Source organism: Protobothrops mucrosquamatus, unplaced genomic scaffold (genome assembly GCF_001527695.2).
Source record: "Protobothrops mucrosquamatus isolate PMUCROS unplaced genomic scaffold, P.Mucros_1.0 scaffold_182, whole genome shotgun sequence".
In the NCBI taxonomy this organism is placed as follows: Eukaryota; Metazoa; Chordata; class Lepidosauria; order Squamata; family Viperidae; genus Protobothrops; species Protobothrops mucrosquamatus.
The window spans coordinates 108,419-124,567 of NW_015386258.1; the positions used below are offsets into that span (position 1 = coordinate 108,419).

Sequence of the window (16,149 nt, forward strand, 5' to 3'; positions counted from 1 at the left end):
AGATCATATTTAGTTTCCAGTAACACTTCTAAAAATGCCAATATTATTTCACAGTCTGCATTCCCAGGATGCCAGTCAGCCCACTTTCATTCCTAAGGAGGATGGCTTTGAGTCTCATACAAAGGTAGTGTCTTTAAGGCATCCTTCCATGCTAGAGATAGGAAAATTAGGATTCCTTTTAAACAAAAGCAAAGATGGAGAAGAGGACAGAGGAAAAAACTGGGAACTGAGGGTGGAAGAGTGAGATTTACTGTCTTTCCCAAAACTGGAATCTCCAGGAATCTAAGTAAGAGAACTAACTAAATAAGTTCAGGAAAACTGAAGCTGAGAAACAGATATTTAGGTGAGATTATTTCCCAAGAAATTGATTTGAACATTTAGCATGTGTTTTTTTCTGTGTTTATGAGTGCAATGTGTTGTCTCCTGTTTTAAATTTAATTTCTCTGCACAAGGTTGGTTTTTGAACCCAGTCTTTCTTTTCTTCAGACTGGGTATTAAGATTTCTTTAAGTAGATTTTTTTCTGATATATATTAATAAATTTGAAACTTCCCTCAACATTTTTTTTTTTTTAGATTCTAGCAGAATCTTCAACCGGAATAGGCCAGCAACATCTGGCAGGATAACATATTCTTTGATGAATTTTAAGTCAAGCTTTTATTATTCTCGTAATCTGAAGAGCTCCATGGCTGTATTCTTAAAAGATGGACTGTCTGCATTTTAATATTTAAAGTTTAAAATTTGACCTTTTTGTTTTATTTCTTTACAGAATAAAGTTTGATTTTGTTTATTGTTAATGAGATTTCCCTCCCATGTAGGGAAAGAAGGGTTGAAGCCTCTAGTCACATGCTTCTCCTTCTACTTATAACTTGGCCAGGAGGTAGCATTCTTGAAATTTCTTCCATTTTTAACATTTTGATATTTGCTTGCCAGAAAGACAGTATTGTTGTGAGAGTTTTCTCACACACATTCTAGGTTTAGGGGCTGGCACCCCTAATAAAATAGGCAGTGGCAGTAGGAAGTAAGAAACTGTTTCTGCAAGCTAAGTAAAGACCCAGATTTTCAGGAATCTCTAGCCTTGCACTAGATGGGCTTATCCCTTCGATAATAATTAGAAATATCCTTTACTAAATGTAATGATCAATACTTATGGAATTGCTTCAGGAACATCACTGGCTTCCTTATAAAAAATTAAGCATCTCAACAACAATATTGACATCTATTTCCTCTTACTTTGGGAAATGCAGTTTGGTGACCTTGAGACACAATCTGACCTACTCTGTTCTACTTACCTCCTTGTAGAATTGGAACAGTTGGATGCATTTGAAAAATCAGGTTCCCACTCATCAGTGGGATCATAAAAAATCTCATCAGTTCCTTCAGTGCTGTTCATCTGGAAAATAAAGGAATTTGTTTTCGTGAAGGTCATTTCCACAGTTTAAGACTCAACTTGTACTAGGATATGATCACATGTTAAAATGCAGGCTCAGCCTACTATTTTTAAAACTCATACTCAAAATTCATATTCAAAATTCATTACTCTTTCCACAAAGATTAAGTCTATAGAAGAACTTTTTTCATATAACATATTTCCAAATGTAGGCCTGCCCTTCACAATATATTGTATATCAATAACTGATATTTAAAAGTAGCCATTTATTACTGTACTTTAGCTAACATACCAAACCATACCGGCCCTCATAAAAAGTAAATCAGTTCTTTTCTGCAGTTTTTTTTTCCTTAAATGAGTTTGATCAGAAGTTCAAGTGATTTATAGAGACATTCCTTTCTTTGAAACTTAAAGAGCCTTCTGGAAGTCAGGTGACCTTAACCAATCTTAATAACTAGTAAAATAAAAAAGAAGAAAAGTGCACACTGATATTATGGAAAGGTATGTGGGTATCTCCGATTTGTTTCTCCGTAGAAAAATGTCTTTCTGAATGAAATTCACGTGCTTACTTCTCTTTGCAAAAGTAAAAGGTCATTCACCCATCTCTCACCGATACTTCTGTGTCACATATAAAATGTTTTAAGAGTCAGCCGAAAGTTGTAAAATGCAGACTCGTTTCAAAGATAACTAATGGCTACCTAAGTTAAAATATTTCTTCTGGATGTCAAAGCATGCTCTTATTTTTCTTGCACTTCTGCAGAGGCAGGCAATGAGATGGTACTCACTTTGGCAAACTCTGAAAGTTCCTCTCATTCATAAAAGCAATAGGAAGCATGTCAGGCTTTTTTTTTTTTAAAACATACCTCATATGCTTCTTTCATCACAGCCAGCTTGTCTTCAAATTTCTCAAGGCTCCAGTATGTTGCAACACCCAGCCTGATGTTACGGACCTGCACTTGGAGGCCATTTTCTGGAGCCATGACATCATGTCTGATAAAAGAGCATAATAAACTTATTCCCAGAATATAAAGTGTCAGTCACTATCTGATGCACCATCCCTTTTATAATTGACGGCTAGGGGGCAAGGTTGTATTTTATAGGCTGAGAAGATAACAAAATATCTGTTTCAATTTCAGAATGAAACATTTTAAAAACAGCAAAAGATCTTTTGGTGTTATCTTTAGAAACTATTCAGACTACAAAGGCCACTCTTAAATGTGGCTTTAATTTGATGGCTTAAAGGCAATCATCAAATTACAGTAATTAAAAGGAGCAACTTCCAATGTTTTAATCCAACAACATACCTACAAAAAACAGTGTGCTTGTCAAGCTTACTGCTGATTGTGTTGGCTTCTCTGAGCATCATAGACAGTTTCAAAGAATCCCAGTTTGGCTCTGCAAAATGTTTTTTGAAAAGGGTTATCAACTCTGGAAATTAAAGCAAAAATTCCTTATTTATAAGAGCACTTGCATATTATTTGTTAACCCCTCTAAATTTTTCTACGTTTTTTTAACAAATATTTTTTTTTATTCAATACATAACATTTTTTCAAGGTTTTATATCTCTCTGGATATAAATAACTGTAAAGATGCAAATATTTTTCTGTATCCTTCCATATACAGGGACAATTCTATCATTTCTTCTTTGAAATTTATCCTGGTGTAACAGATACAATATATTTTGTCTTTCCCATTATAAACAGAGGAAGGGGCCTCTGTTTAAATGTTTAAATAAATGTTACTTATTTAAAACGCATTAATATTTATTTATGGGCAATTACCAGACAGATAATTTCATAACATTATAGCCATACCTTTATTCCTATTTCCCTGACTCTGCTGAAGAATTTCCACTTCTTGAGCAATTTTCTGCTTCTCAGCCTCCAGAGCTTCAAGAATCTTAACATGACAAACTGTATGATCTTCTAAAACCTAAAACAAAGTCAGAATATGGAGCCTTCTTGTAAAAGCTTTCAAAACCATTCTAATAGGATGGTGGGCTCACAGGAGAACAGATAGTTCTCAACTTATGACCACAATTAAACCCAAAATTTTCATTGCAAAGCGTGACAGTTGTTGAGTCCTGCTCCATTTTACAACCTTTCTTGCAACAGTTGTTATGTGAATCTGGCATCTCCATTGACTTTGCTTGTTAGAAGGACACAAAAGGTGATCATATGATCCTGGACACTGCAACTATAATAAATATGAATCAGTTGCCAAGCATCCAAATTTTGATCTCATGACCACAGAGATGCTACAAAGTCATGAAAAACGGTCATAAGTCACTTTTCTCTGTGCCATTGTAATGTTGAACAGTCACTAAATGAATTGCTGTGAGTCAAGGACTACTTCTATGTCAAAAAAGTTGAGAAAGTGGGTGGAGCCTCAATCACATTGTCATGGCTGCAATCTTGATTTTGACTACACCACCCCCTCAGGACCCAGGTTCCACCATGTAAGAACATTTTAGGGAAATGTTCCCTAAATATTTATGTGTATGACTGCCTCTCCCTAAGGGAGTCTGCTTGCCCCAGTACATTAGATAGGATAGATGAACTCCAGGCCTTTTCCCTAAAATGCTCTTACATGGTGGGATCTCAGAGGCACATCTTCTCCGTGGCTACCTTTGCCCCTCACCTGAGATTTGGGGGCAGGAGGGGCCTTATCTTCCCGAAGGTGTGAAGACCTGGCTCTTCTCCAAAGCCCTGAGGTAGGGCAGACTTACGTTAGCAGTATAGATGGTTCTAGAACCTTGGCAAGAAGACTATGATTTTTTTTATTACTGTGAGCTGCCTAGTAACACCATGTGAGATAGGTAGCCATATAAGTTCTTCAGATAAATAAACAAATCTCTGATGGTGCATCATTTCAGATCTGAAGGCAAAAAGGTGTTTCAGAGGATAGTCATGCATATGTACCATCTGCCTCTAGCTCCTTACACCAAATCTCTATTTTCCTGAGATTGTACAACAGATGCTATGGGAAGGACGATGATCCCTAGAAAAGATCCAGCTGTTTAAAAAGTTGAGAAAAGTGCTAGAGCAATACTCCCACAACCCCGAACATCCTTTTTCCTTCTGAATCCAAAGAGTTGTTTAATTGTATTTCGTAGTTCCCTGTCTCCAACATTTCTCCTTAAAAAGAGGTTGACAATCAGCAAGAGACATATTCTGAGGAACATCAGTGTTGATGACCCCTTTTATCCAGCTTTATAAATTTCTAATACTAAAGAGTTTTACTGCTTTTAAAGTTTATTACAGTTATTGTTCCTATTCTAAATGTAAGTTCCATTCAAAGACAGATGTGAGTCTTTGATTTGAGAAAGAGATAATTATTTGATGGTTCCATCCTTGAAACATTCTTGAATGTCATTAAGGAGTCCCAAGAAGTGTGCCTTCTCTGACATGGTGCCTGCCCCCTGGAATGGTATCCTCCCTGCATTCATATTCTCCTGATCCCACTGCCCTTTGAAGGGAATCAGGGGAATATGAATGCCGGGGTTTTTTCCGGAGGCTCTTTGATGAAAGCTATTTTTCTTTTATTGTCTTGTATTATTGAATCTTGTTCTTTTAAAGATATTATTCATTTAATCAAATTGTGTCATCTTCTTGGATATTCCGTTATTGGTGGTAAAGAGTTCATTGAGTAAAGAGTCAATTAGTTGGGCAGTTCTAGAAATGTGATCATTAATTAATTCTGATTCCTGCTAATGGGACTCTAAATATCTATCACTGCAAACTTACAGCCTCAACTTAAGCCTGGATAATACATCAGCGATGTTGTTAATTTTTCTAAAAGTTTCATGGATTTCATGGAAGAGATCAACTCAAGGACATCTGAAAGTCGCTCATTTTCTTGAAGATACTGGAGAAAAGTCCTAACAAATGAAGTTAGTCCATTTACCTCTTTGGCAGCCAAGGTCTCGATTTCCAATCTCTTCTTGTTGAAGTTTGCTTCTAGCTCAAGGCCTCGCTTTGCTTTCTCCAGTTCCTCAATTTTGTTTGCAGCCATCTGATTGTTCATCTCCTGCAATTGTTTCCTACGGGATTCCTCTTCCTAAAAAATAAAAGAGACTGAATCATAGGTACGAACATAAAGATTTCATTCCATAAAAGCCACTGCCCAAAATGAACAATAATTTATTATTTTACATATGTACATGGAATGGAGAAAAAGATTTCTACATGACTATTTCCCGCCCTTTCTTCTATATATCTTCTTTTAGTACTGTGTAATAGTCCTATCCTCATTAACAAAGAAGCAGACCAAAGATAAAGATACAAATCCCTCTGAATTGTTGTCACGGGAACAAAGGACGCTCGCTGGCCTGTTGAAGGCATTGCAATTGGACACAATGGAACAACAATTGAAGAAAAATATGGGATGGAGAATTAGCACTTTACAGCTTTTATTATTTGGCTGTGGGAAAAGCTGCTATGAAGTTAAAGATGTTTGGGTGGAGATGAGTCCATATTAACATAAATGTAAACCTTTTAATTTCAGGGATAAAATACATAAATGTCACAGATTACAATCGACAGGAAGTTTTGAACAAAGAAAAGGTTCCATTTCTCTCCTGAAAGTATCATGATTTATGACTTCATCCATTCAGAGAAGTGGTCTTTATCTGCAGTGTTATTAGACATGTGAGTAACGAATTCCCACTTGGTAAATGCAGACCAGGATTGCCTTATCTTCAGCAAAGAGTTTCAATGGTCTGCTGCTTTCAAGCATGGCTTCACTTTGAAGGAGAACTTGTCGACTTGTGTTTCTTGTATAATTTGCACATTAATAAAGTCCATCTCTTCAAGGTCCCATTGGGTTAGAAAAGAACTCCTGCAAATAACAAGGTGCCCCTCTATAAGATCAAAGATCAGGCCCTGCAGAGATGAAAGGCTGAATGAGAAAGTTGACTGCTAAGGCTACATACGAAATGGATAGACAGCGTCAAGAAAGAGGCTTAGGGGGGCAAAATGTATTGCAGTTTGCTTGAAAACTCACAACCTAGTTTTATTATGGGGTTCTGCCTTTATTCTCTTACTTGTATGGTCAAATGCACACAAACATAAGCTTACTTACATTTCAAAGTTTATCACTTGTTATTGCATGCTAGATTAAGATATGGCTTTATAAAAGTATCAGTAATGACCTACCAGTTGTGCTTCTAATGATTTTATTTTGGTCTCATAATTATGTTGCTGAGCACTAAGTTCTTCCTGAGCCATTTCTTTGGCAAGTTGGATCCCTTGCATCATTTCTTCCTTAGCTTTAAGCCGTGCTTCTTCTATTTCTGATTCAAGCCTAGGAGCATTTTGAAATTAATGTTATCTTAAAAATACTACATAAGAAAGAATAAAATCTATAAACGCTAATATAATTTTTGAATATTCCCAAGAAGGAAGTGTTGTTTTCAAGTTCTAAAGAGGGCATACAATATACATATTTTATACTTATAAATTATGTTTAATCTCAAATATGTTATGCTGAATCTCTATCCTTTCATCTAGAATTCCTTTTTAACTTTAGATCTAAATTAGTTCTGTTGGGAAATGAGTTCAAATTTAAATCTCACTGCTTTTTGGAATGAGAGGACATATTTAAACCAAATGAAAAAAAATAAATTACAGGTAGTCCTCAATTAACAACAGTAATTGGGACCAGGAACTGGTTACTAAGAACCGGGTTGCTAAGAGATGAGGTCATAAAGCACCACATTACATGACTGACCTGACTTACAATGGCGGTTGCAGCAGTTCCGGTTGCCATTGTTAGGTGAATCCTGTGTTGTCATTAAGCAAAATGTCAAAGAGACATTTGTGATCTCCTACCAGCTTCCCCATCAACTTTGCTTATCCGAAGCCAGCAGTGAGGGTCAAAATGTTGACCGTATGACTGTGGAAAGCTGTAATGCCATAGTTGCAAGCCCACTGCCAAATGCCCAAATTGTGATCATGTGACTGCGAGGACACTGTGACAGCCACAACTCCAAGGGCCATTCATAAGTCTCGTTGCTGAGTTCCATTGTAACTACAAATGGCCGCTGAACGAATGGTCATTAAACTAGGACAACCTGTAATGGTGATCAGTTTTGTTATAGTCCAGAAGCATTTTTGTTGGTGCCACACAGAAAACCATGCTTCATTTTCTTCAGTTTAAAAAACCCTGCAGATTAGTACTAATGTGATAGATGCTATTATCAGCCAGCAATGCCCCTTTGAATGTTCCTTAGGACAAATGGGATAAACTCTGTGTAAAGAATTAATTGAGACAAGTTTGACATCAGGACTCATGACAAGAACAAAGTAATATGAGAGCATCTCAGTCTCCCAGGATACTTTATAATTTCAAAGTGCTCATTTTGGAAAAACAAGGCTGGCAACAACAACACTGAATGAAGGACTGTTGAAGTCACATACAATACCTCAGAAGATTTAGGCCCTTGATGTCCAGCCTTGGCAACCATAAAACTTGTGGACTTCAACTCCCAGATATTAATTGATTAAGTATTTCTAATCTATGTCAAATGTAACATGTGTCTATATAACCCTCCCTCTGGCCTGTTCCAATTTAACTTCTCCCTCAATCTAACTACTCTATGCATCCGATAAAGTAAGTAGTAGCTCCCAAAAGTTCAGACCTTTTAATGCAGCAATATTTACTGATCAAACTCCCCCTGACAAGATTTGATTATATTTTTATACAGGCAATCCCAGGTTACATAAGTTCTGACAAATGTCATCTTGGTTTTATGAACAGGATGCAAAAATATGAGCAAAACGAGCAGCTGTGGTTTTGCATATAATGCACAGCATGCAATCAAACCCTCATGTAACCCCAACTGCCTGTATATGAAAATTCTACAAGCCAGCGTGCAGCATTCATATCATATGCAAGAGAAAATACAGGGACTATTTAAAGCATAACATCTGCTATTACTCACTGCGCTCTCTGAGCAGCCAGCAATTCATTTTTTGCAAAGTCAAAGTCCTTTGGACCATCCTCAGGAAATGAAGCCCCACAAGACACACTTTTTATCTTCTGAACTTCAGCTGGATGATTAAATCGGAAATAATGGTCTCCTCCAAGGATGATGCGATCACCCTAGGAAATCCAGATAGTATTGAATTTAGGTCATCTTATATAAACTTTCTGCAGAGTATACAGGGACAGTCTATTCTAAACAAGTATATTAACTTAAACTTGAAAACCACATGTAAATAAATATAATTACAGCTGTGTCTATTGACTTACATGATGTAGAAGTGTAGCTCCTGAAATGCATTCCCCATTAACATATGTCTTTGCTTCTGCAATAGGAACAATACTCACAACTCCACCCTTATGTCTGATAACACTACAAATAAAAAAAAAACATTCCAAGAAATAAATGTTGTTTGCATCTGAATAGCAGTAAGCAGTAAGCTTTTTTTGAATTTGATCAAAAACAGTGGAACATTTGATTCCTTTGCTGTATTATAAATCATGTCCCATGACATGATTGCCATTTTCGTAGATCATACTGTTGTCTAGTGCTACTGTTTTTGGCAAAGCATGTTGGAAGAAAACTTTTGTTTTCCCAAGTTTGCAGAATAAGTTTCATGTTTAGAGGAGTCACAGCTATCATTTAAGAAATATGAAATGAGTAGATTTTAGAAAAGTCATAACATGTCACAAAGACACCGTGAACTGATAGCCAGAGGGGGGAAAGCTCATCGTAAGGAACCAGGGCCATTCCTGAGAAATAGGCTGCAGACAGTCTATTACAATGAAAGAACTGGAATTTAGCATTTATTCATAGCAGTCTAATTCCATACACTGCATCCAAGACAACTTTGTTGTCAGAATTTAATTCTTTTTCGTGGGATGTTCTGCTACCTAATTTCTCAGTATTCTTTTTTGCCCTCTGCTTATGTTCAGAAGTATAATGTCAGTCCTGCCTTAACTTCTACCTTGAAGTAAGAACGGCCCTTGACTCTGTTTGTTGAGAAAGGTGTCGTTTACTAAAGGTCAACTGCATTACAGTAAAGCAAAGTCAAAACTGAGGTTCGCTAGACAAATTCCTATAACTTTTCCCTCCCAGACACTTCCCATTGCTGGTTCCCCACTTCCATCCCATCGTCCAATCAGTTTTGAAACAGATGTTTTTGAAACAGTCACTCCTGCAGCTGCATTTTTCTCCCAGGGAAACGGCCTTGAAGACTGGTCTCTGAGAGGCATGCTTCTTTCCATCAGTTTCACTCCCCCCCCACAAGCATCCACTCTTCCCCAGAGTCCATGGCAGAATGGCATGAGGTGGCAGTTCTGCCACATATGCTCTTTCGACAACTCCTGCTGAATTCAAATCTCTAACATAGAGAAAAGGAGACACAAGACATTTCTCATTCCTTATTTCTTCATTTAGTACATACCAGTGGTCATCAGCAATTAAGATGCCAGACAGCTGAATATCATGACATGAATTTGGCTTGCATTTCCCAACTGTAGTTTTTCCTTCCTTAATCATGTATAATAACATCTCGGACAGTTGAGGATCTTCATTGAGATTAACCAAATTAGGCAAACTGTTATCCACCTTGAATGTAATGCCGGCTTTCTAAAATGAAGAATTAAGAAAGGGAGCAATTCATATTTGGGATTTGAAAATGGTATATTAGTAAAAGTTGAGTTGTTATATTATTTATAACTTTTAAGAATAAGGCTTGACTTCTGCAATTTTGTAACTTCTGGACATATTGAAATTCTACTCCCACTTTAGTATAAATAATGGCTGAGAATTATGTGAGCCAAAGTATCTGAAATCTATCTGGCCAGCAAAAGCTTCTATAGATAAATAAATTTATTGAGGATTATTAACAGCAACTAATTGTAACAAAGAATAGTACCTGTAATTCCATTGTTTCTTCAAACTTCTTTTTTTCTACTTGTTCAAGTTTTTCTTTCCAGGCCCTTTAACACAAAATGAAAAGATTGCCTGGTCCAGCTAAATAATATACTTAAAACATATTACAGGTGCCATGGTAAGAAGTTGAAAATGAACATGTAATCCAAAGAATGGAATTATAACTGCATCCATGTGCATTATGGAACCATAGCTTTAAAAAAATTAGAGCAGCATAATCTTATGACAATTTTTTTTTCAATCATGCAGGAAAAATATAGGAGCTTAAAACAGAATCAGTTGAGTATGTACTACTTTGAATTTAATTATGTGAAAAAATTGAACTATGGTGTAATATGCAATATGTATACACAGATTTACTTTGCAATAGCCAATGAATGTAATGAAACAGACATTAAAATTGCCAAGTAGATTAAATAAAATTTGGTTTTAATATCCATAACTATAGATCTATCTATCTATCTATCTATCTATCTATCTATCTATTTATCTATCTAGATATATTACAATAATTACTATAATAAAGTATAATGGTTAAGATATCAGTCATGGGCTGAAGCAAGACTTAAGATTATCATGAAATTTAATCATAAATCTCTAAAGTTCTATTGACTTGCATGTCAAATTGCAATAAGCAGTCTGAATCAAAACTGATGTATTTAAATTGTTAAACTTCATACCTAATGCCTATTAGGGTATACATACTTATAATATTTTTCATTAACATTTCTTTTATTGGGTCACATACGTTACATATTACAGTGAAAAAACAGAACTCATTTCCTTTACAAACTTACAATATCAGTGATTCATTACCACATCCTTATCATTAATTATACTGTATGATCATTATCACCTTTGCATCTCGGCCATCTCCCGCTCTTGGTGATGTAGCTTCATTCTTAAAGATGTAATTTCCTGCACGTAAAGTCTCTGCTTTTCAGGATCAACGTTCTGAGCGTTCTTCTGAGCCAATTTCAGTTTCTCAATCTCAGCTTTCAATTCTAGATCGAACAAAAAAGGCTCAGTGATTACTCAGACGCCAATCCTCTGTTCTCAGTGTTTTGACAACCTTTCTCATAGAGATGTTTTAAAGTTCATCTCATTAAAAAATAGTCGTGCCAGATAAAAGTAACAATTACGCAGCATTCAAAAGCAGATCTCAAGATGCAGAGAGCATTTTATATTCATGTGAGAGTCATAATTAATTACTCCCAACATACACTACAGTACAGATAGTCCTCAACTTACAACCATTCATTTGGTGACCAGTTGAAGTTACAACAGCACTGGGGAAAAAAAGAGACTTATGACTATTTTTCACACTTACGACTGCTGCAGCATCCCCACAGTCGCAGGATCAAAACTCAAATGCTTGGCCTATTTATTGGTTCATATTTATGACGGTTCCAGTCTCCCGGGGTCATGTGATCATCTTTTGTGACCTTCTGACAAGCAAAGTCAATGGGGAAGCCAGATTCACTTAACAACCGGGTTACTGACTTAACAAAAGCAGTGGTTCATTTAACAACTGCATCAAGCAAGGTCGTAAAATGAGGCAAAACTCACTTAACAAATGTCTCACTTAGCAACAGAAATTTGGGCTCAATTGTGGTCATAATTCAAGGATTACCTGTACATTTATTATGCCTCTACCCCAAATAACTACCAGCCTTCTTCAGATGCAGCATAAAGTGTTGGGTCTTCAGATATGAGGTATATATACGAGGAATCTACAATCCTCTGTTTCTATCTTGAACAATCTGCAGTCCAAACTTATGTTGAACTCAAACTGTAGTTAATCTTAAGTGTGGTTTTCTAAAATAAATAGCCAATGTAGGAGAGTAGACAGGACCAGGGACGCAATGTTTCAATCCAAACTTGACCATTAATTGGGTGATTTTGGACCATCACGTTCTCTCAACCCAGTTTATTTCAAAGGATTATTTTTATGGATATAAAATAAGGGGAGGCCCGCATGTATAACAATCTGAGCTCCACAAGGAAAACTGGGATATAAATACAACACATTCAATCAAACTTAAACTGGCATTTTAAGAAAAATATAAAATTCAGATATAATTCAGATTAAGATTTTAAAACATAAAACCCGGCTGGGTTCTAAAGAAGAATCTATCATCTTAAATTTAGGAATCATCGACGCATTCAAACAGTCTCACCATCAGACAAGTTCTAATTTGCAAGTTCAGTGAGTTTTAACTTTTGTTGAACAGTTAACTAAGCTTTTGTTAGTGAATTGGTGAAACCCATTTCAAACTGCTCCTGCAAAATATATATTCTCTAGTACAGTGATGGCGAACCTTTTAGAGACCGAGTGCCCAAACTGCAACCCAAAACCCACTTATGCATCGTTGAGTGCCGGGTGGGTGTGGCCCATTGGGTGGGTGTGGCCCATTGGGTGGGTGTGGCTGCAGTGGTAACGGCAGACTGGGTGGGACTAAAAAGTTCAATCAATCAATTCCAACTTTGCAAGATCTTTTTTTTTCCCCGCGAGAAGTTGAAATTGGCTGATTGATTGAACCTTTTTTTTTTTTTTTTTGCACACGGCGGCGGAGGCCAAAAGCGAAAAGGTTTTATAAAAGCCAGCTGAAGGCCTAGGACTGGGGCGACAGTGCGCGTGGCCACAGAGAGGACTCTGAATGCCGCCTCTGGCACCCGTGCCATAGGTTCGCCACCACTGCTCTAGTAAATTCACACATAGGTTGGCACAGGGGGAAAAAATGAGTGATTTAGAAAAAAAGCAGAATTATCATTCTTACCCTGAATTAATTTCATATTCATATCTTCATTCACTTTGGCGGTGTTGATTATGAAACAAGCTTGCTTAGCATATCGAAGAGTACTGAGGGTTTCTTCTATATTGCTGGCAGCAGGGCTGATTGTGGCAATCATAGCAGTTTTTGAATTTCCACCTAGACTTTCCTTTAACAGCCTTTATTTGAAAGAGAACAAAGTCACAAACTTGTGCATTGTTTGCAGTTTTAAAAGGGGACAATACTAATAGCTAAAATCCAATTCCAATTAAGGCAAAGCAAAGAGATTTCTTCACTCATGGGATCAGATCCTTGCACCATTCCACCAATCAAATCAATATCATCTGCCTTTCTTCGATCTTCAGAGTTTGATCATTTGTGTCCAGAAGCCTTCTTAACATTATAGGTTAGTCCTCGGCCTATGAACACAATTTATTTATTTATTTTATTCAATTTTTATCCCGCCCTTCTCCTTACCGGACTCAGGGCGGCTGACAGCCTTATAAAACAGATACTACAATAAATACCTAATTTAAAACCAGATTAAAAAGAAATATTTACTATGGCCTATATAATTAAAATTTCTCTTAAAACCCCACTAAAAATTCCCTAGGCCAATCCCGCTTGTTGGAAGAGCCATGTCTTTAGGGTGCGGCGGAAGGAGGGGAGATCCGGGATCACCCGGATCTCTGGGGGTAGTTCGTTCCAGAGGGTGGGGGCTCCCACCGAGAAGGCCCTCCCCCTGGAGGTCGCCAGCCGGCACTGTCTGGCTGACGGCACCGTGAGGAGACCCACTCTGTGGGAGCGTACCGGCCGATGGGAAGTAATCTGCGGCAGAAGGCGGTCTCGGAGATATCCAGGTCCGATGCCATGGAGCGCTTTGAAGATGATGACCAACACCTTGAAGCGCACCCGGAAGGCTACCGGCAACCAGTGCAGCTCGCGTAGCAGCGGTGTTACATGGGAGCGACGAGTCCCTCCCAACACCGCCCGCGCGGCCGCATTCTGGACCAGTTGGAGCCTCCGGGTGCTCCTCAAGGGGAGCCCCATGTAGAGAGCATTACAGTAGTCCAGGCGGGAGGTGACGAGGGCATGGGTGACTGTGCGCAAGGCGTCCCGGTCCAGAAAAGGTCGCAACTGGTGTATCAGGCGTACCTGATAAAACGCCCCCCTGGTCACGGCCGACAACTGGTCTTCCAGTGTCAGCCGTGAATCCAGGAGGACCCCCAGATTGCGTACCCTCTCCGAGGGGGCCAAAATTTCACCCCCTATAGTCAGCGATGGAGTATGCCCTATATGATCGCTAAGTCATGATGGTTGTGAAACAGGCCATCCACATGACCAACGACCTTTTTGGCACCGCTTGTTAAGTGGATGTGGCAGTCACTAAGCGAACCAATGATTCACTATGGAAGGGCTTTTCAACCTTTTCACCCATTGTACCACTTTTAGGATATGGCAACATCTGAGTACCACCAGCAAGGTGTCAAAAACTTGATCACCCCCCCAAAAAAGGGATAAAGTACAGGTAGTCCTCAACTTACAACAGTTCGCTTAGTGACTGTTCGAAGTTACAATGGCACCGAAAAAAGTGCCCCCCAAGCCACAGCCGAGCAAGACACACCTGCCTGCCCACCTGGCGGCGCTCTTTCTCCTGTCCAAGGTTTTCATTGTTGTGTGCATTTCTGTTGAGGATTGGCAGCACGGGTGGGGTGGGGGGGTGTTTGGTTTTTATTCCCCCCATCTGCTGGGTGGTTGCAGCAGGTTTTGATCACTTCACATAACCCTGGGACACTGTGACCATCATAAATATGAATCAGTTGCCAAGCATCTGAATGTAAATCACAAGACCCTGGAGATGCTGCAACATTCCAGCTGATCGGCGCTTCTTCTGGGCTCAGCAGAAGTGCCAGGATCAGTGCTGAGCTCCAGCTGGAGCCTGGCGCTGATCCTGGCGCTTCCACTGAGCCCTGACAGCCCTGCATCTCTCCAGCCATCTCTCGCTCAGGCTTGTGCGGTGCTGCCACCGGTTCAGCTCATTCCCCTCCCCCGCTACCACTTTTTTAGGATGGTCGCGTACCACCTGCCAGGTGCCAATGTACCACAGGTGGTACCCGTACCACTGGTTGAAAAGCCCTGCACTATGGGATGTTTTTGCTGAAAACTGGAAATAAACAGTCATAAATGCAGCCCAGTTGCCGAGCACCCAAGATGCAATCACTCAGGGAGAGCAGCTGTCAGGATTTCAGAACTGGGCCATAAGAACTCCCACAGAGGTTTGCCATAACTTTAAACAGTTGCTAAGCAACTGCTTGTAAGTGGAATACCACCTGAACTTATTTCCCTAGTATCTCTCTCCCTTTAGCACCATAAGAACTAGTAAAGGAAAAGCCATGCAAATAGTTAGAGACATTTTGTGAGGTTTGTGGTGCTATATTAGGATTACCAATAAACTGTAGGTTTACTTCACAAACAGCATCACACCAGCTAATCAATGTACACTCAACATTTCACAGGCTTTCAGTAATAGGTTGGCTGGGCAAAAAGCAGTACCTAGTTTGGCTTTGAATCTACCAAAGAAGCTATTGAAATGAGCTTCTGGGACTGAAGGACTTGTAGCACTGTCTTCCATCTACCAAATATTAAGATATTATTCATGTTTATTAGATGTATACATAATCAATGCAGATAAAATAAAATACATATGAGATGCCAACTATGTATTCAAATCCTTTCAGAAAAACTTAGAATGTTAATATAGAAATCCTTATAAATATATATTAACTTTAGTCTTAAACCGGTCCATTTTATTTTTGAGTTTTAAGCTCATCTCAGATGTTAAATTATCTCTAGGTTTATTTAAGGTTTTTATTTATTTTTTATTTATTATTTATTTATTATTAAACTTATATGCCGCCCTTCTCCCCACAGGACTCAGGGCGGCTCACAGCATATTAAAACAGTACAAAGCACTATCCCCAATAAAAACCAATTAAAAACAAATATTTACCGCTGTGTCATATTAAAATAATAATTAAAATTGTCCCTATTTAAAATTCTCCCTAGGCCAGACCCGCTTGCTGAA

The 16,149-nt window shown here is 38.3% G+C and overlaps 1 protein-coding gene across 1 annotated transcript in view; it reads right to left on the bottom strand.

Annotated features, from left to right (window-relative positions):
- Positions 1 to 16,149, bottom strand: part of KIF14 (kinesin family member 14) — a 49,530-nt gene that overhangs the window by 9,114 nt on the left and 24,267 nt on the right. Inside the window, exons 11-22 of the mRNA XM_029285736.1 lie at positions 13,071 to 13,243; positions 11,147 to 11,294; positions 10,274 to 10,337; positions 9,800 to 9,984; positions 8,643 to 8,745; positions 8,332 to 8,492; positions 6,545 to 6,692; positions 5,295 to 5,447; positions 3,203 to 3,320; positions 2,693 to 2,783; positions 2,252 to 2,378; positions 1,291 to 1,391 (exon numbers count right to left, since the gene is read on the bottom strand). Coding sequence (XP_029141569.1) covers positions 1,291 to 1,391; positions 2,252 to 2,378; positions 2,693 to 2,783; positions 3,203 to 3,320; positions 5,295 to 5,447; positions 6,545 to 6,692; positions 8,332 to 8,492; positions 8,643 to 8,745; positions 9,800 to 9,984; positions 10,274 to 10,337; positions 11,147 to 11,294; positions 13,071 to 13,243 — 1,572 coding nt within the window. The remainder of the gene's footprint in view (positions 1 to 1,290; positions 1,392 to 2,251; positions 2,379 to 2,692; positions 2,784 to 3,202; positions 3,321 to 5,294; positions 5,448 to 6,544; positions 6,693 to 8,331; positions 8,493 to 8,642; positions 8,746 to 9,799; positions 9,985 to 10,273; positions 10,338 to 11,146; positions 11,295 to 13,070; positions 13,244 to 16,149) is intronic.